General features: G+C 40.9%; 1 protein-coding gene across 1 annotated transcript; it reads left to right on the top strand.

The window, feature by feature from the left end:
* Nucleotides 1-16,073: 16,073 nt before the first annotated feature.
* Nucleotides 16,074-17,745, top strand: LOC4334841 (gibberellin 20 oxidase 1-like). The gene has a single exon (XM_015773040.3). The coding sequence runs from the start codon at nt 16,263-16,265 to the stop codon at nt 17,379-17,381; it is 1,119 nt and encodes a 372-aa protein (XP_015628526.1). The 5' UTR covers nt 16,074-16,262; the 3' UTR covers nt 17,382-17,745.
* Nucleotides 17,746-23,150: the final 5,405 nt, after the last annotated feature.

The raw sequence follows: 23,150 nt of genomic DNA on the forward strand, positions 1-23,150 counted from the left end.
TTTTGAAGATAGGAGAAACGTTATATTCAGTTTTTACTGTTGACAGAGTTGATTCGATCCAAATCGAAGAGGTGAGGAATGTACAATAGACTTATTCATGGGTGTGTAAGTTAATAAATAGGAATAAGTTCACCAGAGGTCCCTTAACTTAACCGCGAGATTTTTCGAGGTCCCTTAACCACAAAACCAGAAATGTGTACCTCTAAACTCACTGAAACCGTTCAAAGGAGGTCCCATAGCAGTATTTTTGCCCGGTTTTGGTGACGTGGCATTCTAGTCAGCAAAAGAAATTAAAAAAATTACATGGGACCCACATGTCATCAGCTGCACATTTTTTTCTTCTCTCTTCTTCTTTCTCTCTCCTCTCTTCACCGGCAGCGGGCGGCGATGGGTGAGCACGGGATGCGGGCGGCATGCGGAGAGCCAGCGGAGTGGGTGGCGAAGCTGGATCCGCATGTGCTGCTGGCGCCGCCGCCGCGGCAGATGAAACAACTAACCGACCATCGCTGCTTCCAGGGGCGGAGCTAGTATATATTAGGGGGGGTGCCCAGGAACCCGGTTAAGAAAATTTTTTAGCTATACCTTATCTATTTTTACCATGTATGCACCCCCCTCAATGTAAACTTAGGCACCCGCATAAGCTTAAACTCGATCTAAAGTAGAGTAAATTAAGCAAGTGGCACCACCCTCCATTTCGCTCTAGCTCTGCCCCTGGCTGCTCCGCCTGTCTGCTACGCCCGTCGACCGCTCGCCGCCGCGCTCGCCCGCCCCCACCCCCGCCGATGGGAGCGAGGCGGCCGGCCGCGCCGACGTGAGAGGGGCAGAGGCGACGGTGGCGGCGCTGACGGGTTCCTTCCCCTGTCGCTGGTCGCTGACCGGTCGGGGGACGACATTGACGCCGTGTTCAACCCCGAATGGCGCCGTACGATTCTACTGCTTGCTATATAGCTCAACGATTATAAAGCTTGAAGGATGAATTGAAGCTTCGCTTTTCTTGAGCTATATGGTGTTTCTTTGGGTTTTCTTCTTTGTAGGTAGGTGACCAGGCGCTGTACAATGGGTTCGGGGCCGCCGGAATGCATGGCGCTGCCGTCATGCAGCCGCCGACGTTCGGGCAGGTACGCGGCCAAGAACCAGTACTCCCGTGGGTTCAACTTCTTCCCCAATTCATTCTGCTTCTTTACCAGCGTTGGAAACAACTGCCTGCCTGCCGCCTCCGCGGCGCTCGTCCGCCGTCGCCGCGCTCGCCTACCCCCGCCGCTCATGCCTGCTTCGCTTGCCACCGCTGCGCTAGCCCGCCGTCGCCCCGCCCGTCTCGGCCCGTCGAAGAAGAGAGAAGAGAAGAAAATAAAGGAGAAAAGAGAAGAAAGGGGAAGAAAAAAGAGATGTGGGGCCACATCATTTTCTCTCACTGACATGTGGGCCCCCACATATTTATTTTATTATTTTTACTGACTAGAATGCCATGTCATTAAAACCAGCCATCTATACTGCCTTAGAACCCAAATTAGATGGTTTTGTATAGTTTAGGAGTGAAGATTTCTGGTTTTGTGGTTAAGAGACCTTAAAAAATCTCGCTGTTAAGTTGAGAGATCTCCGGTGAACTTATTTCTAATAAATATAGCCATTAGTGGGCCGCCTATACGAGGCTTATTTTAGGCTATAAACGGGCCGTCATTATGATCAACACGGTCCATCGCCACGCATGCTAAGCAGGCTGATTATGTGTCTTCTATACGTTATGTTACTGCACGCTCACTTTAAACTGTCAATCATCCATCATTATAGTTAGGCTTATCTCATATTCTCATGCAAAACAAGAATGTTCAACATCACCCACTGACAATGTACTCACAAAACACACGTACACGCGCACGCCCACACACACCAACACACGCAACGCACGCACGCACACACGCCCCCCCACCACACAACACACACGCACGCACGCACATAAAAACACACACACAGACAATTGCATGTTTCAAACATTACAATCAATCCGCAAACGTTTAGCTATTATTTTCTACAATGAAAGCAGCATTTAATTATCATGAAAGCAATAGTCAATTCATAAACACTTTATTCCAGCACTGGTAGGGTGTATAAAAATGGGACAATAGCTAAAGGTAAACAATGCACTATTATTCGTGCAATGCATCTACTCCCTCAGTTAAAAAATGAGAAGCTTTATCCTTCAATACCCTTTACCTACCATCACTCTTACTACTTTTATTAATGATTAAGGGCATTTTAGTCATTCTCACTCTCCACTATTTCCACCTTGGGATGCTAGGAATGGTTTTTTTGGACGGACGGAATATAAGGTTGGAACAGTGAGATGTGATATAGTAAAATGTTGGACTACGCACGTGCCTGGGATGCGCACAAACGCATTGAGACCAGCCCACGTGCACCCGACTCGACCCATGCTCTTTCTCTTCCGTTTCTAATCACAATCATCGACCGATCTCCATCCGAGTCCACGCAGGCATTTAGGGTCGAATACAAGAACCAAATCTATTAGAGGAGGGTGAATGGTAAAAACATTAAAAAAATAAATCCTTTTATGGAATTAAAAGAACCTCAAACCTAATAAAGTTGTGTCCGGTCAGACCGCGTTGTAGCTGTCGGTCAGACCGCTCTTGGTTAACAAATCTGCCGACATGCTCGCTGTCGCTAGTGTGATCGCCCATTTATCGTCGGTTAGACCGCTCGCATGATGCCGGTATGACCGTTGGGACCAAAAAATAACTTTATTGCATCAAAATGTGTTTATAAAGTGCATCCAAAACACTTAGCTCTCAACTCACGAACTAGAATTGAAGCCTCAAAGCAAACCCTGACTTTCCTTTCCAAAAAGTCAAGATACTTAAGCCACATCCCCTCTTCTATTTATACCAAAACATAGTTGTATTTTGCCACAAATCGAACTATAATTAGGAATCCTAATGACAAAGCAAACCCTTCAAATCAAGGAAACAACATCCCTATACAACTCCAAACTCAGATCTCCTCAAACTTGGACCACAATCCAAATTTGACTCATCTTTCCATACGCACGCAATCTCCCTTATATGCCATACGAAAATCTTTATCCTCACGTGCATTGTTCTCTAGCCTTAGTATCCCACAAAATCTCGTTAACCGTCTAGACCTCAACTTCTCCCAAGCTAGTTCAGATCCATCACTAGCGATACTATCTGAGGCCTTAAGCAATATATGCACATGAACAACAAGAGACCATATCCGAGCATAAGGTCGCACCAACTTAATTCACATCAGCACACAACAATATCATATACGTATAGAAACCATCTACAAATCATAAACATGAAACAATATAGAATATCCACTAAAATAACCCGAAATTGACTCAAACCATACATCACCCCGGTCTGACCGTTAGGCTGCCCGGTCATACCGCACAAACACCTCATGTCCGATAAGTGATCACTGCCGGTCTCATTTAGAGACGTATACCCTGTTCACGGTCAGAAAACACTTCACCGTGTTTTTCATAAACACTTACCTTTGACAATTATTCATCACAAATATTAAACCATCATGATTTCACATAGTAGTGAGCTCAGCCCCACGATGTACCTCATTCCGATGGATCTATCCCAACGACCAGATTTGCCCCCTCCCCCCCAACATTGGGCATACCCCGCCTTACCTAACTGGTCGATCGATCACTGGTGTTATTTTTTTAATAATAGAAATGGTTATTAGTGGCGCTGTTTCCTTACATGCATCTCCTCTCTCGTCTCTGATAGTTTACTCCACTAGATAGGCTGCCGCCACACTTGCCTACTAACCATTGTATCTTCCTTTCCTCCCACGGACCCTACACATGTGGTCGACCCTGCCCAATTTCCTTCTCTCTCCTCGTAGCTCCGGTACTCCGTCCATCACATACAAGTACATTGTAGCCTATCCATCTCCGCCACCCACACCTACAGTTGGCCAAAAGGCCCGTAGTCCGACGGTCCGGCCCACAACACGGAGTTTTGGTCCGGTCCAGGCACGACACGACTCGACTGTTGTCGGGCCTGTGCTAGCCTGACTCAACCGTTGGGTGTTGGCTGGGCCTCTTCCTTGGCACGACGTGCCAGCCCGACACGGCCAACACTCCCGCATGCCATAGCCCGTCGATGGCTGGCCCAAAGAGATGAGGGAGGCAAAATAGACTTATTTTAGCCATATAAGACACAATCCAAAGATATGAGGGAGACAAAATAGACTTATTTCAAGGATGAGCACAGTAAGCTAGTCATGCCTTCGGGCCGGCACGGCACGTCCTGAGTCTTATTGGGCCGTGCCTAGGCCATAGGTACAGCCCGTGGGTGGACAAGGCACGACACGGCGTATCAGTCGGGCCGTGCTTCGGTCGTGTCAGACCGAACCATGTCTGGTGATCTATTTGACTATAGTTAGCTCTAATTAAGCCTCAAAGTCTCGAACTTTCTTTCTTCACAGAATCACAATGCTCCCCTCTCTAACCCGCTATCTAGGTAGAATCCTAATATGTCCAAATCGGAATCGGGCGGTCGTCGAACGAACGCATAGGGGCCGGCTTGGCGCATTAGCCCATCTTTCTCATGAAATTGACCACAGAGGCAACACGTAGGCCAGCGCACGTACACAAGTTCCAAATTATGTCCCTGCCACCACTTAATACGCAGTGGATTATTATATACTCCCTCCGTTTCAAAATATTTTTTTTGTTTTCTGTACTTTATCCTTTTTTTTTACAGTTTTTGTCTCCTCTATTCAATGAAATTGACGGCCTCATTGATTCGTTCAAAAAAAATGTTTGACACCGTTGACTTTTTAGTACATGTTTGATCGTTTATCTTATTTAAAAAAAATTGTGAAATATGTAAAACTATATGTGTACATGAAAGTATATTTAACAATGAATCAAATGATATGAAACGAATAAATAATTACTTAAATTTTTTGAATAAAATGAATGGTCATACACGTACTAAAAAGTCAACGGTGTCAAACATTTTAAAACGGAGGGAATAGTATGTAATTGTAAATACAGATGGAAGGGTGGGTGTGCATACATGGCAAGTAGCTAGGGAGGCTTGCACATGGTGGGCAAGAGATCGAAAAGAAACACTGACAATTCATAAGGCCCCTAGCTAGCTATCAATGTGAAGTACTCACTCCATCCGAAAAATACGAATCTAGAACTGAATGTTATGCATCTTAATACCATATAAATCTGGATATATTATATCCGGATTTGTGTCACACATCAGTACTAGATTGATTTTTTATAAGACGAAGAGAGCAGTAGTATACGTTTAGCTAGTAGCCTCTCTAGCTCAGCATACGTACATCGATCCATCCATCCATTATGTGCTAGCTCCAAACATAAGATCGCCCATGGTATTAATTAATATGTTGGTTGCTAGTATTAGCTAACTCTTGTCCGATATATTGTTTCTCGACTCTTGTTGCGGGGACAATAATTAGCAGGCAAATTATAAAAGCAGGGGGAAGATCCAAGCTAGGCGGCCAGTCCGTCCGGTATGGAACATGACATGACATATGGTACTAAGCATGGATATATATGATTGCTTGCTAGTTGCATTCGCTAGCTATATACACAGGCCTGGATCCATCCATCGATCATATGTATGTATGCCTGCCAAACATGCACCTACCTGCAGATCTTCTACCCTTCCTTGTCTTATTTGTTGTCGTTTTTGTCAGAGATATATCGATCAATACTACTGCTAATTAATAGTAGTATTACCTTAGCTAGTCGATCGATCGTTCTAGCTCCCGCAGAAGAGTTAATTTGTTTGTCAACAAATCAGGGCTATAGATGATGGGTATTCAGAGTTCCAAAGTAGCTTTCTTAGATATAACAATATCAATTGATATGTTGTTAGTACAATATAGTACCATTTTTATGGATTACTTTTACTACGATTTGTATGCATGTACGATAAAATTATATTGAAATCACTATAGAAAATGATTTTTCACGACGTCACCCAATTATTCTCGGTGGCGGCTATTTGTTCAAACCGCCAGCAAAAAATGTAACTGGGGGTGGGGGGCTTCGAATCGCAAGCGAAAACTGATCTTCGCTGGCGGTTGAGGCCGACGGGGCTCGGCAGCGGCGGCGGTGATGGTGGAGGGGACTTCAAGGACGACGACGGCAACCTCGAGTGCGACGACGCCGGCGGCGGTTCTCTGTATTTGTGATGTTTGTAATATTTGTGATGCACTCTATTTGGATTGATGCTTGATGTTCAAATTTTTGTTAATTTGGTGATATTTGTGATGCTTGAATGCTTGTGTGAATGGGAATTTTTGGCTGTAAATTGTCGATGTAAATTTATGTGGATTTGTGGATGGAGCGCTGATGGAGGTGGACGGAGCAGTGTTTTCTTTTCATATTTTTTCTTTTCAAATTTCCTCTTCGCTGGCGGCTAGGGTAGCTGCATGGTTTTGATTTTCGTTGGCGGTCGTTTTAACACAGCCGCTGGCGGTCGCGGTCGGTGTAAGACAACCGCCAGCAAAAATAGATCTTTGCTGGCGGCTGACTTAAGACGACCACCAGCGAAGATTCTGATCTTCACTGGCCTTTGCTTTGTGGCGGCTCCAAATTCCGCCAGCGAAAATCTAAAATGGCCGTCACGAAAAATGGTTTTCGTAGTAGTGAGTTTTGTAATTCATTATAATCAGCATCAAACTATAAATCTTTAAAATAAAAATTAGTAGGATGTTATTTCTTTACATAAATTTCACTTTGGACCACCTTTTATTACTGATGTTTGATTCATTTTGGATCACCTTTCAACCAATGTTTTTATTTTATATTAGATGATTTTACCTTTATGGCACTTTGGACTATCCTCAACTCTTATATTCCATCTATATCTAATTTATCATATGTCAAATATACGGTCTACATATAGCTGAGGGAGTTTATTGATGAGAGTGAACCAGCGTACTTGAGTATATATTCATGCATGCAACTGCAGCTTATTGTTTATAATAATTTATCGGTGAGAGAGAGAGAGAGAGAGAGAGAACCAACGGAAGTAAGGTTGTTAAAGGTGTACTAGTACAACAGATTTGGGGTTGTTCTGCATAAACGATTATGTCGTACTATCGCTAAACGCAGTAAAGCTGATCGATCTTACATGTCAGCAACTTGACTACACCCGGTCCCTGCTGCCTAACTAACTAATTATAATTTACTAGTTCGTACTCTTGTACTTGCAACTAATTACTTACTCCTAATTGCTACTGCTCTCGATCTAGGGTTACAAGCCAATTAGATCTTAAACTAACTAGCACTAATTTTTCATCCATACTACACATATATATACCAATATAAAAAAATATAATATCATAACTTTATTAAATTCTAATACAATCATTTTTCTCTTTATCTATTATCAATGCACTACTAACATAATTTGATAAAAATAATTACTTAAAATAAATTTATTTTGAAATAAACGTGAGGGGTCAAGAAATAAGAACCCATCTCCTATACACGAAAAATGGAGCGGTTCATTAACACATGATTAATTAAGTATTAGCTAATTTTTTTTAAAAAATAGATCAATATGAATTTTTTTGACAACTTTTCGTAAAAAACGTATCATTTAGCAGTTTGAAAAGCGTGCACACAGAAAACAAAAGGAGAGTGTTGGGAACTTGCTCTTGCAAACACACCACTCTGGGACCGAGGGAGTAAGTTCTTGGAGATTCGTCGAATTAAATGACAAGACAGACTGGTTGGCTGTTGGTCCTCTAATTGTGCGCATTGATCTAATGTGTGCAGTACTTAATCCACAAATGATTGCATCAGTACTTCCGAGCTGGTTTCCTTAATTCCAAAACCAAAAGGGAATCCCAAGCACAACTTGCTACTTTACATACATATGCTTGCTCAAGAACATATTTAAATAATTAAGGGCAAAAGAGAAAAAAGACAAATTGATCAGCTAGCTAGAGACTAGCCAGACACCAAATTAAAGATGGCTAGACCGTGAACTCAGCGTCGTGAACCTCCGGATGACTCAACAAATTCATACCACCTCAAATTAGAGCCGTTGGTGCTGAGCCATTATAGCTTAGCGCTAAGGCCCATGGCGTTGAGTCCACGGCCTATTTTTGGTTTAATTTTTTTATAGGAACTAGTTTCAAAATAAGTTTTTAAAAAGGACCAATTTATTAAAAGGACGGCTAGTTTTGTGGCTAAATACTTTAGTATTGTGGTTCTTTATCAAAAAGTCAGTCTATTATTTTAATATTTCCTCTTCACATGGAGAGATAAAACTTTGCAAAAGACGATTTTACCCTTGGTTCATCTAGTATGGTCAAATCCAAACAAATTTTAGTTGGTTCTAAATATTTGCAAAATTTAAAAGCTATCTCAAATTACGGAAATCAAAACTATTCTACAAAAAATGTCAAAACTCAAAAATAATATTTCAAATTTCTTTTTTAGAAAAATTGAATGAATTTGATTTCAGTAATTCTAGGCAACTTTTGAGTTTTGCAAAATATATTTAAATTATACCAAAACTGTGTTTAAATTTGAATTAAGCTAGGTTAGCCGAGAGTAAAATCGTCTTTTTTGTAAAGTTTTATCTCTCCATTTGGGGGAATATATTAAAATAACGGATAAAGTGTCTTTTGGCAAAGAACCATAAATAGATAGATCGATTGGTAGTAATACACACACACACAAAAGAAATTTTGCATAGCTTATGCTAACTTTCTTCTCAAATTAAACTTAATTTGCAGGTTCCTATATATAGCAAGCTAGTATTCTGGTTGGATGCATTGTACTTATTTTGCAAAGATTAAGGGATTGAATTGAGCATATATGTAGCAGGTGGATCGCGCTCCTCTGACGTAAAGTCGGAGGGACGTGGGTCACTGACGTGTGGGCCCAACCTTTGTGGGTCCCACATGTCAGTGACAAAGTCCCTCTGACTTTACGTCAGAGGAGACTCATCCGTAGCAGGTGTACATACATATATACAGGCTGCTACTAGTAGTATTACTTTTTTTTAATATATGACATTATTAATATTTTTATTAACGTTTGATCATTCGTTTATTCAAAAAATTTATGTAAATATATAAAAAAATTTAAGTCATGCTTAAAGAATATTTGTCATTAATTAAGTCAAAATAAAATAAATGATAATTACATAAATATTTTGTGTAATATGAATGGTTAAACGTATCTCAAAAAATCAAGAAAAGATTAGCATATATTGATCTCTTAATTCCAAGCTTCCCTCTCACAGTTGTCTGATCGGATCCAATCCGGAAAACCGTATGATCGATTTTGGATTCCCTTGTTGCCACTCTACCCTAGCTACTGTACTTTGCTAGCTGTATAGTACATATTCCAAGCCCTTAAACATGCATGCACGGTTGATATATACTTTATGTTAATCCTTCTATGCAAAATGATCGACGACGAAAATACTGTCCAACTGCTAAGTAAACACAATCACTAGCTCCATCTTAGAATATAGCAATTTAGAATGGAATGAGACCTATTTTAGAACAGAATCTAGACATGAGGCATATATCCAGATTTATTTTTCTAGAATAAAATCTATTGTAGATTGCTACATTCTAAGATAGAGGTAGTAGCTTACAACTAAAAAGCAAAATCCAAAAGGATTTTTGTAATGACTGGAATATTACATCTACATGAATGCTTGTGTCATGACAGCAAATGCTTTTGAGCAAACTAGCCAAATTGCTAGGCGGCACCAAGACAAGAACATTACTGTACAGATTAAGGAACAGCGGAAAATAAGAACCCTCACCACGACCCAATATTATCTCTCCGTGTGAAGTCTTTTATTTTTTAAACATCTTAAGGGCTCCTTAATTTGGAACGCAGGATCTGAAAAAATGCATAAAACATGCATGAAAAACACAATATTATAGAATGTCATGTATGGGTAAATCCAACATATGAAATCAAAACATAGAAACTTGGATGGTTAATAGGAATATAATTACATGAATTTAATGGAATTAAGAGAGAGAAGATACATTGAACTTCTAAAAGGAAAAATCAAGAGAAGAAATTTTAAAAATACCGTTGATAAATGTTCTATTTCAACGTTTACCATTGACGGTAGCTACATAAGTAATAGCTAACTCGGCGGAGACACAATCCCTATCATGACATTACTATTTTTTACAGATCAAATTACCATTTGTGACCGTTCAATTTAGACTACTAAGCGTATTATTACCACGTATTATGATCACAGAGATAAATTAAATACTACTACATAGAAGTTTAGAACAAACGGTCTAAATAATACTCCCTCCGTTTCACAATGTAAGTCATTCTAGTATTTTTCACATCATATTGATGTTAATGAATCTAGACATATATATATCTCTCTAGATTCATTAATATCAGTATGAATATGAGAAATGCTAGAATGACTTACATCTGAAACGAGGGAGTATAGTGGAAGAAAGATTTTTAGAAAACATATTTAGACATGCATAAAACATGCAATTAATTTAATTTAATACTTCAGTTAATTATGTCTAGCCTAATATGTTTGCAAATTATGTCTGAACCAAATGATCTTTCTACCGGCCGCCAGCAGAGATTGATCACAATCAAGTGATTCTATATATTATATATAGCTATGGGTACGTCGTCTGCGGGTGCGTGTGTGATGTATAAATTGCATGTATATGGGATGTCTAGTCGACACGTATGCAATCTAAGTACCTGACCTGTTTATTTCGTCGTTACATGATACTCTAGCTAACTAGCTAGCACCATATATATTAATTACCCCTGTGTCCTTTTAAATCAAAAGATTTATGCAAAACTTCATAAGACTTTAAATCTTAATGGTTTTTTTTCTATTTGGCCCTTTGTGTATATAAAGGATACGACTATATAGAAGCTTTTCAAATCTTATGAAATTTCTATGTAATGGTTTATTACATATAAATTTTTGAGGAAACTTAGCATGAGCTTCAATATTTTAGACAATTTTCTTTGAGCCTATCTCTCTTACCCGATTGCTGTGTTTTTCCCGCAGTCTAATTCAAACGGTCGATATTAATTTATGTGTTTTGTAATGCTTTGTTTTACACTTGTATTTATGTTAGAATTATGTATTTTTTTATATTCTTGTAATTCAAAGAGCCATAAGTGATTTTGTTTATGTAACTGGGACGGAGGTAGTACGTACATGTTTGTTGTTAGTTTCACAGTTCTGTTCAAGTGTTCATCGATCTATATATATCTACAGAGGATGGCTAGTTATAGCCGCAATATGCAAGCACGATCGATCGATCGACTTGTTGAACGCACTGTGCGTACTGTTATGCATCCATGCATGTGGTAGCTGCTGTTGCCGAAACAAACAAAAAATTGCCTGATTAATTAAGAAATTAATAACCCTCGCAGCTATGCCAGGAGCCAAGTAATCTGATCGATTAGCTAGTCGCAGCTTTTTGCTAGCTGCTATACCTACCTAGCTGGCTAGCTTAATTTAGGTTTAACGTGGAACATGCCTATGATTGTGCAAATTCCAACAAATTGATTTGGATTTTGCCAAATATCCTTCTATTTGAGAGATGATTAATAGATATGCGGATCATATAGTGTAATTAAATATCATATATATCTCACAAAAATACATTTTAATGCCAGAACAAAATACTCATAATTAATTAGCTATATATACGTGCGACTGTGTACAAACTTTTTAATTGTACATACATTTATACGCTCGATCGATCGCAGTTGATCCATGCATACAGTAGCTGCGACCATTCGCTAATATGCAAGTACATCGTGCTAATTAATCCGACAAGAGATGTCATCGTCACCTGTTAATTAATTGTTAGACTAGCTAGTAATTGCACACAAGTGTGCTGTGTCAGTGGTGACAACAACATTAGCAGTCCAGTCCGGGCTAGTGGGTGATAATTAATGATATGATCCTATACATGCATATATAAAAATGCACGCACTTATATATACACACACACACAGATACATTCGTCTCATATTATAGATCGATCGACGTACTCTTATAAAGCGAGATAGTTATCAGTGGTTAACTAAGAGATCGAGGCTGAAAATGTAATATAATTTTACTATCTTCAAATCTCTCAAAAATTGAAGAGAACAAATATTATTAGCCAGACTGGAAATTGTAATATATTAATTACTACATTGCGCCAACGAATAGCTAACAAATTAACATACATAATAATAGTAGTATATATATAAAAAAAAGATGTAGCCTTACTTTGTATATCCATTTTGGCTAATATATATAGCTACTAGCTAGCTTGTTTGCATATATAGATCAGCTTAGATGCATTACAATTAATTGTATGCATAAATGGTAATATCGTTCCAACTAAATAGCTGACATCAGCATGGTATTAAATTTGGTACCTACGGAGTAGTATCATGTTTGATACCAGAGACACTAGCCAATTAATCCCGTGTGGTTCCGGTGCACCGCGGCTTCTGAGAGGAGCTCGGGGAGGCATGTGTGGCTGCTGTTGTGGTGCCGACGGCGAGGGGCAAGTTCTTGTCGTCTCCGGTGCACGGGCACGACAACGAAGCTCGTGCTCCTGTGGGTGCCAGAACCGCCGAGCAAGGTGTTCGTTGCGGCCACCTCGATCGCCAATATCAACAAGCAGCTCATCTTCTCCATCGCGTGCCAAGGTTGAAGCGCCTCGATCGGTAGGTGGATCGCTCGCTGCTGAAGGAGGATATGATGGTTGTGACAGGCCGGCATGCTGGCGGCCGGCACCGACGACGCTGGTGGCCACGAAGGTAGATGTCGACTGAGCAGGCTCCTTGCCATCGCCCTTCTCCAATAAGCGGCACACCTGCCTAGTCCCTCCTTCCTATCCATGTCTACCTTACACATTGTGTGCTCCGGCCAGCTCGTGAGCCAGAACGAGCTGGCTGGAGCTTTGCTTCCGAGCCGAGCCGAACTCCACTTTTTGCTCATTTAGATAACGAGCCGAGTCAAGCCAGCTCGTTATCTAAATGAGCTGGAGCGACATATACCCCTATCTGTATACTGAAGGTATCATATCCGATACTTAGGGTATCATACTGACATCATCATGATACCTAAATACTAGATTTGATACTTGTGGGGTATCATGTTTGGTACCAGAGGTATATATACCAGATCTGATACCTATTTGGTATCGTGCTGACATCATACGTTATTCTATTGAAACGGTATACCACTACGTAGTCTCACTCAATAATATACTATATATGTACGGGTAGGATGGAAGGTACAATGCAATCTTTGCGTAAGAGAAGAAGAGCGATTTGGTGGGTAGCTAGTTATCTATCTATCTCATGCTGTTTTGTCTTGATTGCTGGACCACATGCATCAACATGATGTGGCCTGGCTCTGGCTGTAATAGTTCTATGGAAGAGAGAGCCAGAGCCAGCAGCATCAGCATGCATGATCAAGGAGAGAGAGAGAGAGAGAGAGAGATGCATGAAGACGTACTAGCTAGCTGTGTGTCGTCTTCTAGCTCGATCGTGTTCGCTGATTCTAGATTAGGATGTTAATTGCGTGGTTGACATGCGTACTGCCAAAACCATCCATCGGTACGCCAGATTAATTAACAATCTCTAATTCCAAGATCGATCTACGCTGTAGCATGCAGTACATTTTATATATGTATAGTTAACTTATTATATCTGACATATATTTGTTTGGGAGCCAACAGACAAAATACATGAAAGACAAATTAGTTGAGGCTAGCTAGCTGCGCTGCTGCCTAGCTCTATGTAATGGATCGATCGATCATATGGCACCAGCTAGCAGCTATCTTCGTCCTCATTAAGTTTAAACCAACTGCTTGATATATATGCATGCATGGAGCGTAGATATATATATATATATATATATATATAAAAGCTGTTGCGATGGTTGAGACGATTCAAACACACACAGAAAAAGCAAAAAAGTATCGAGCAATAATCCATATATGAGTAAATATTTAAAATAAATCCAGCGTAGATGCTAAGGGAACTCGAGTCCTCCTATCCCGCTAGATCACCATTTAATTAAGGAGGAAGGGAGGGTAGAAGAAGCGGGAGAAGAGGAAGAGTAGGAAGGGTAGAAAGAAAAATAAGAGTTCCCCTCTAATTTAATTCTGGATATGCTCCTTAATGCAACAAAAGAATAATATTCTCTAGAGATAGAAGGCCAAATTATTAATAGAGAGAATCCCTTATATACCACTCTAAATTAACCGGTTCCCTTATATGCCACTTCAAATTGGCTTCTCTCTTCTATGCCACCAGTTCAAGTTTGTTATCCCTTTTATGCCATTGCCGTCACTCCACCGTCAGTTGACCGTTAACTTCATAGTAAAAAGACGCATTTGCCCTTGAGAGTTGGTATACAACCAATGATAGGTATTTTAATACTAATATAGCTACTGGATACAACATATGAAAATTGATTCTTTTTTGCATTATATGCAATTTTAGCCATCACCATCACAAATAAATTTTCAATATAAGCATGAAACATACAGTTTCCAACAATATTTTTAATACAAAGAGCATTATTCATTGGTTTGGACAAAATTTTGTTCACTCAAAACGGATTTAAAATAAAATAGTTATGATTTTTTGAAGTTTACACATTTTTTTAGTTGAGAGGGCATATTGGTCATTTACGAAAAAAACTAACATGCGACTAACAGTCAACTAATGCTGCAGTGCTGAGGATGGCATAAAAGGGTAGAAAAACTTAACCAGTGATATATAAGGGAGAAGCCAATTTTAATTGGCGTGTAAGGGAACTGGTCAATTTCTAGTAGCATATAAGAGATTCTCTCTTATTAATATGACAGTTCTCAGCTTGTGTATGGCCTCTCAAAGGCCATGCTTTTATATATTTTCACCCTATCAAAACTCTTTTCATATTAGACTACCTCAGTTTATGGTCAATTATATAGATCCTATTCGAAGCCAACCCTCAATCCATTTTTTTCGCAAATTTGTGTGAAGCTGGATTTAAAATATATAATTCTTGAATTAAATATAAACAACTCTCTTATTTCTATTAGCCTGTTATAATTTATATACAACTATATCTATTAATTTATAATCTAGACCAACCACAATCTAGGAATGTAAATCTTTCTGTTTTTCTTATTAATGTAGTAATAATTTCTAGGTTTTTGTGAACGCGCAATAATTTCTAGGTCTCTCTAGAGTAACATGACCTTATTGCGGAGTTGTTTGTCCAGTCATCAATCTGGTGGTGGCACAGGCGCTGGGGTGTTTTGTAGTTTCTACTTGAGTAAATTGCATAAACGTGAATTTCACGTTTTAAAAATCAAACATGTGAAGTGGTTGTCTAAATCTCGACATAGCGTCATGTCGCAGTACAACAACACTTCTGCAACGCCAGCCAAAGAAAAAAAAACTTGCATTTAGATAACCCTTGCATGTCCAAGATAAAATTGGCCCAAGTGAAAAACTCAGAACTACATAAATAATTTTCGCAAATGGCCAAAACTCATTTTTGGATGTGGTATTTTGACGTGTGGGCATCACAGGTGCACGTGAAAACCCATTTTCACATATGGATCTGTTGAGGAGGCTGCTTGCAAAACTGATTTTTGCAGGCAGGCAAGTAAGGACTTTCGACTAGAACGATTTTTTTTTTTAAAAAAAAGAATAAACACTACAGATCCAAGACCCTATAGCTAGGGTAAGCCGCATGTGGCCGCGGCCGTGTGGTCCGTTGGCTGGGTACAAAGAGCAGAGTGGGCTAAGCAAATACCGGGTTGTGGCACCATCCCTTTCACATTCACTCGCTCTTGATATCTTTCTCTCTCATGGAAAAGAAGAGATAAGTAATTTTAATTGATGCCGGGATAGAGAGAGAGAGAGAGTTAAGAAGGTAGCTAGGGGAGAGAGCGAGGTTGATGCCGTGATCGATCGATCGATCTGTTGGCGCAGCGTGTATATAAGGGCGGGAAGGGGAGTGAGAGAGAGCAGCAGCTAGCTAGCCGCGGTCGGTCGATCCAGCTGCTGGGGATGAGTACTTAGTTAGCTCGGAGCTAGCTACTAATGGATGATATACTTATGCTAGTTAGTTAAATACAGTTATTAGTTAGTTGTAGGTTGCATCTATCATATCTCCATCGGTTAATTAATTGATTGATAGCTAGATTATCAACAATTAATGAGCATGGTGGTGCAGCAGGAGCAGGAGGTGGTGTTCGACGCGGCGGTGCTGAGCGGGCAGACGGAGATCCCGTCGCAGTTCATATGGCCGGCGGAGGAGAGCCCCGGGTCGGTGGCGGTGGAGGAGCTGGAGGTGGCGCTGATCGACGTGGGGGCGGGGGCGGAGAGGTCGTCGGTGGTCCGGCAGGTGGGGGAGGCGTGCGAGAGGCACGGCTTCTTCCTGGTGGTTAACCACGGCATCGAGGCGGCGCTGCTGGAGGAGGCGCACCGGTGCATGGACGCCTTCTTCACGCTGCCGCTGGGGGAGAAGCAGCGGGCGCAGCGGCGCGCGGGGGAGAGCTGCGGCTACGCCAGCAGCTTCACGGGGCGCTTCGCGTCCAAGCTGCCGTGGAAGGAGACGCTGTCGTTCCGGTACTCATCGGCTGGAGATGAAGAGGGCGAGGAGGGCGTGGGTGAGTACCTGGTGCGGAAGCTCGGGGCGGAGCACGGGCGGCGGCTGGGCGAGGTGTACTCGCGCTACTGCCACGAGATGAGCCGCCTGTCGCTGGAGCTGATGGAGGTGCTCGGGGAGAGCCTGGGCATCGTCGGAGACCGGCGCCACTACTTCCGGCGATTCTTCCAGCGCAACGACTCCATCATGCGCCTCAACTACTACCCGGCGTGCCAGAGGCCACTCGACACGCTGGGCACCGGTCCGCACTGCGACCCCACCTCGCTCACCATCCTCCACCAGGACCACGTCGGCGGCCTGGAGGTGTGGGCGGAGGGGCGGTGGCGCGCCATCCGCCCTCGCCCCGGGGCGCTCGTCGTCAACGTCGGCGACACCTTCATGGCGCTCTCCAACGCCAGGTACCGCAGCTGCCTGCACCGGGCGGTCGTCAACAGCACGGCGCCTCGCCGCTCGCTGGCCTTCTTCCTCTGCCCGGAGATGGACACGGTGGTGCGCCCGCCGGAGGAGCTGGTCGACGACCACCACCCGAGGGTGTACCCGGACTTCACGTGGCGGGCGCTGCTGGACTTCACGCAGCGCCACTACAGGGCCGACATGCGCACGCTTCAGGCCTTCTCCGACTGGCTTAATCATCATCGTCACCTGCAACCAACAATATACTCCTAGCTCCTAGTCCTAGCTATATACTCCTATTATCCATCCATCCATCCATCTTACACTACTATACCATTAGCATCGATCGATCATCCATTAATTAATTAATTAATTACTAGTTCCGGCTTAGATATATATCTGGCGATTATTTCAGTTCCTAGCTACTCCTACATGCATGCTTTGCTTAATTAGATCTATCTATCTAATCTATCCCGGCCGGCCTGTTTTAATTCCATATATCATTTGGTTTGCACGTACCCATCTATGATCTATATATACATGCATGTCGACTATTGTTGGTCGTACGATATTATATTATATATAGATGTAATACATATGTTGAAAATATATTGATTTCTTCTTGCTGTAGGAGTAATTAATTACTCCAGTTGTTGCTGTCACTCGATCAATCCATGGGATATGGGGATCGATCGGACGATATGCAGGAAGCTCAAGGACGATATGAATGATGCATGCATGTGTAAATGTGTTGTTGTGTTTGGTTTCTCTTTTGTCGTTTCCCCTGCCCGTCCGTTCGTCCCTCAGCTTTTTACCTATATACTATAGCTACCTACACAAACAAACAAACAAAGAAAGAGAGACATATGAATCGATTACTAGTAACATCGATCTATCAATGGTTGCTTCAATTTCTACTTCTCAAAAGAAAATGGCTGGCTAAACCTTGGGTGGGGCGGGTGACGCCATGTGATGAAGTAGATAGGAACCTCTTCGCCGCCTCAACAAACATAACAATATGGGACGGAAACACGGTGCGATCTTGGGAGTCCGCGTGGATTGGTGGGCGAAGACCCAAAGACCTCATGCCGCTTGTCTATGCGATCTCAAAAAACAGAGGAAAATCCCTTCGGCAAGGAAAGGAGGAGGACGCCTGGGTGCAAGATTTGAAGCTTGATTCACAATCATCTATCACAGTCGACCTCGTCGAACAGCTAGTCGCACTGTGGGAAGCGGTCCGAAATGTGCACTTAGACGTTGGAGAACCGGATCAGATTATTTGGAAGTTCACAAACAACGGGCATTACACGGCCTCCTCGGCTTACCATGTGCAGTGCTGCGGGACGCCGAGTACAAACTTCAATTCCTTGATTTGGAAAGCCTGGGCGCCGGGGAAATGCAAATTTCATGCTTGGCTCATCATTCAGAACAGAGTCTGGACTTCAGACCGGCTTGCGACCAGGGGATGGCAGAACAATGGTTGTTGCGCTCTTTGCCGCCGCGAGACTGAGACGGCATTGCACCTCGTTGCCACTTGTAGATACACCAAGAGGATCTGGCACCTCATCTCTGCATGGGTGGGCTATCAGCAGATGGACCCAACGGAATGGGAGGAAGCCCAGTCAGTCAAACAGTGGTGGGAGAACATTGCAAACACGCCTAGTGTCCCGAAAAAAGGACTTCGATCGCTCATTCTGTTAGTCGTCTAGGAAATTTGGAAAGAGAGGAATCGGCGGATTTTTGATCACAAAGAGGTGGCAACGAACTTCCTACTAATGAAAATCAAAGAGGAGGCGAGCCTTTGGGCTTTAGCAGGAGCTAAGCGGCTGCGTGAGTTAATAATCCCGCACTCTGTATAGTGTACAGCTATAGTGGTTCTCCGTTTTCCTTTTACGTCTAGGGGTTTGTATTTTCTCTTGCTCTATTCAATGAAAAGGCACTCTAGTGCTGCTTTCCGTTCAAAAAAAAAAAGAAAATGGCTGGCTAGCTGCTGACCTATATATACTGTATGTATGCTCGATGCTTCTCCTTTCAGACAGGCAAAGGACATAGGTACATACTGTACGTATATACTCTACAGATAGTATTTATTATGTAGTACTGTAGATCAGACGACGGCGGCAGCAGGACGTACAAAACAAACTGGTGACTAGTCTCCTCCAGCTACCTATAGCTCCATTGCATCACGTGCTAACGCTAATTAATGCTAATGCTAATGCAATTCTCTCTGCTGCACTGTGTGTGCTACTGTACGTTACTGACCAATCTCTATAGCTAGCTTTTCATGCTTGCGCCTCAGTGGTTACGGATAGAGATCTGGCCGGGAGAGATCGATCAGCTCAGCTTAATACTAGTACTGAAAGAAATATCAGATATCAACTTCAAGGGATTGATTATAATATACTAGCATCAAAAGTAAATTAATTAAGCAAATATAATTAATACTACTCCCTCTGTCCTAAAATATAACAACTTCTAGCCTTTAAAATTTATTCCAAAATATAACAACTTCTTCTCAACTAATCAAAATCCTCTACCATTCAATTTTCCCACCTACCTTCACTTATCCTACCATTTAATCTTACCAACTTTCTTAATAACCGGACCATCTCTAAAAATACTTATATTCTGGAATGAAGGGATATGAATACATATATAGAGCAAATATTAAGATGCCGATCAAGATGCTTAGCTAGCTAGTAATGTCTTGGATAATTACATGGTCTCTAAAATATATTTTTATTATTATACTAATTTATAAGAAAAATATATATATTATTTTAGTATTTTTTAAAAAAAATTAAATATTTTAAAGCTGTTAACCATTAAATTTATAAAAGTTTAACTTTAAATTTATCTAAAATGTCAAGAATTATGAAACGAAAGAAAATACAATGCAATTAGAAAAGAACATGGGAAGGGATGGGCATCGGCATGGCCGGATTAGATATAGTATCACCATTTTAAGATGATCAGTATACATGACTAGTCGTATATACTACACTATGCATATGCCATGCTACATGTATGCTGCTACCTCCGTCCCAAAATGTAAGCATTTTTAGCTATGAATCATTTTAGGACGGAGGGAGTAGCTAGCTAGGAAACGATCGATCGGCATTTCAGCTATACTACAGTACTTACATCAGATCGTTTCCTAGCTATCAGATCAGGGTCGGGTCGATCAGAGTGATGAAAATCAATCGATATATATTGATCGAGGCCGCTTGCTGTCGCCTATCGACCTACTAGTATAACAACGACATTTTCTCTAAAAAAAAAAAGAAAAACAACAAGTACCTAGAAACACTCCACTTAGACACAACGGCTTGGCTATTTCTTAGGCAAATCTCAATCATCTGATCGCGTTCGTTGGATTTCAATCCAATGCGCTTCTCTCCATGTATATATTCAACCTCTGCATGCTCTTAATCTCTCCACTCAACTAAACTCTCAGTTAATTACTAATTATCCTCTTCTCCACCAACAGAGTACGTTTACCACAATACTCCTCGAAACAGACTTTCAGCCCCATCGTTTTCCTTGTACTTATACTTATCCATTAGTACTACTTGTTAACAACCAAAAAAAAAGTCACGAGTAAAACTTTTATGTGTGTGTATCCTTAGCGATTTAAAAGCAAATGCGGTAGAATAAATTATGATGAAAAAAACTAAAAAAGTAAGTTTTGAAATTAAATTTTGGCATATAGGCATTAGCATAAGTGAAACGATAGGGTTGTTTGTTCTTTTTTTTGGGGAAAAGGATTTCATCATTCATGAACCTTAGAGCATAACCAACATATGCCCAGTAGGGCTTTCTAATCTTAAAATTTTGGTTTTCTTTAAAGCTGGTTCCAATTGAACCACTTGCATTATATCCATCAGCATTCATTTTGGTGCATCCTTGGTTAGGACAGCTTCATCTTTTGTCCATTTTGTCATTTATCATCACGTGAATTATTGCATATAGCTAGACAGTTCTAGTATCACCCGGAAAGATTGACCATTGAAGACACACTTCCATCCTCATTTGTGGCCATAAGTTCAGCTTCTAGAGCATATGAACAGACCTCTAGTGATCTATAGGCAGCTCATATGACCGGCCATTACTATCCCAAATAACCATTTGCATTACAACATTCAGTTAATTTGTTCCATCCTATGTTAGGATAGCTTCGTCTTTTCATGCCAAGATCCTTCTTCGATCAGCTTCCCACTTATCAAATGCAAATCTTCTCCATGATAGTAGTTGACTACTTTCTTAATTAGCGTGTTTACATATCCGTCACTAAGATGTTTTGCACAACTAGCCAACATATACTTACATGTGCATAATGCACACACATGTACTAGTATAATATCATAGAAGATAGACTCATTTTACGTCCTTCGTTATAAGTTATTATATATATATATATATATATATATATATATATATATATATATATATATATATATCCTTCAGTATTGGTAGTAATAATGATCGAGTAGCGAGCATTGTAAAGAGAGTCTATTAACTAACACAACATTATCTTTTTACGAGTTACTCATATGTGGATCCATTATGTTATAGCCTCTCAAAGTTTCTCAAGCATTGGAACAGCTAATCATAGTTTGTCGCGACTTGGGCATAGTATAGGGAGGGCAGCCAGCTGCAGGAAGGATCAAGAGAGAAGGCAGGCCAACTGGAACTGTGGGCGATTCCTTGGTGCCGCTAGCCGCCGCGCCGCCTGCTTTATTTTGTCGATTGTCGATCAGTCTGCCCACAAACGTCACCCATGTACTGTCCATCTACTGTACGTACTGTACTGCTACAATCACCGTTACTCAGTGGTTCTACGTACTACTAGTACTATACACACGCGTGACACGTTCCTTTGCATATAGGAGTACTACTGTACACAAATTCTTACTGAAATTAATAGTACAGTGTGTGTTCCTTTGCATATATTCCCTCCCTCCCCCATAAAAAAACATATTTTTGAGTTTATATGTTCAACATTTGACCATCCATCTTATAAAAAAATTTTAAAAATAAATTATACATAAAGTATTATTTATGTTTTATCATCTACTACCTCCGTTCCAAAATAAGTGCAGCCATATGCATGCTCAGCGTTTTGACCATCCGTCTTATTTGAAAAATTTATGAAAAATATTAAAAAAATTAGTCACACATAAAGTACAATTCATGTTTTATCATCTAATAACAATAAAAATACTAATCATAATCTTTTTTCAAATAAGACGAACGGTCAAACGTTGGACATGAACAGTGCTAAAACTGCACTTATTTTGGGATGAAGGGAGTAATAACAATAAAAATATTAATCATAAATAATTAAATAAAAACAAAGAGTATCAAAAACTGAAAAAAAATGTACTTTTCATGGGACAGAGGGGAGTACGTTATTGAATTCCTTATTAATTTGTACTGTACTACTGTGGATGCCACATCAGCCATCCAGCAAGAATAACCTGCAGCCACACGTACCAATCACACTCCACCCTGCAACCTGTGTTTCATGCTACTATACAGTAGTGCTGTCAGATATTCTCTTGTCAAGTGTACCATGCACCTATGCATGCACGCTTCTTTCTTGCAGCCGAATCGTACGAGTACAACCTAATTTAGTTTTGTTTTTCGTCACTCAGCTGGATAGCAAAGAATAGAACTGTAAAAACTTCTAAGGCATCGTTCGTTTAGGGGTGATAGGGGAGATTGGTTCTCGTTTTCCGCGCGCACGCTTTTCAAACTACTAAACGGTGCGTTTTTTGCAAAAAATTTCAATAGAAAAGTTGCTTTAAAAAATCATATTAATCCATTTTTAGAATTTAAAATAGTTAATACTCAATTAATCATGAGCTAATGGCTCACCTCGTTTTGCGTATCTTCCCAATCTCCTCAATCCCCTTCTCCTCAAACACTCCCTAAGCGATCATTGCTTGGCAGCTTGGGTGAAATCAGGTTCTAGGAAAACACGTTTTAGATTATTTTTTTCCAACTTCCAATAAGGTTAAATCGCTAAGGTAGCTTAAT

This window comes from Oryza sativa, chromosome 3 (genome assembly GCF_034140825.1).
Source record: "Oryza sativa Japonica Group chromosome 3, ASM3414082v1".
NCBI classification, from domain to species: domain Eukaryota; kingdom Viridiplantae; phylum Streptophyta; class Magnoliopsida; order Poales; family Poaceae; genus Oryza; species Oryza sativa.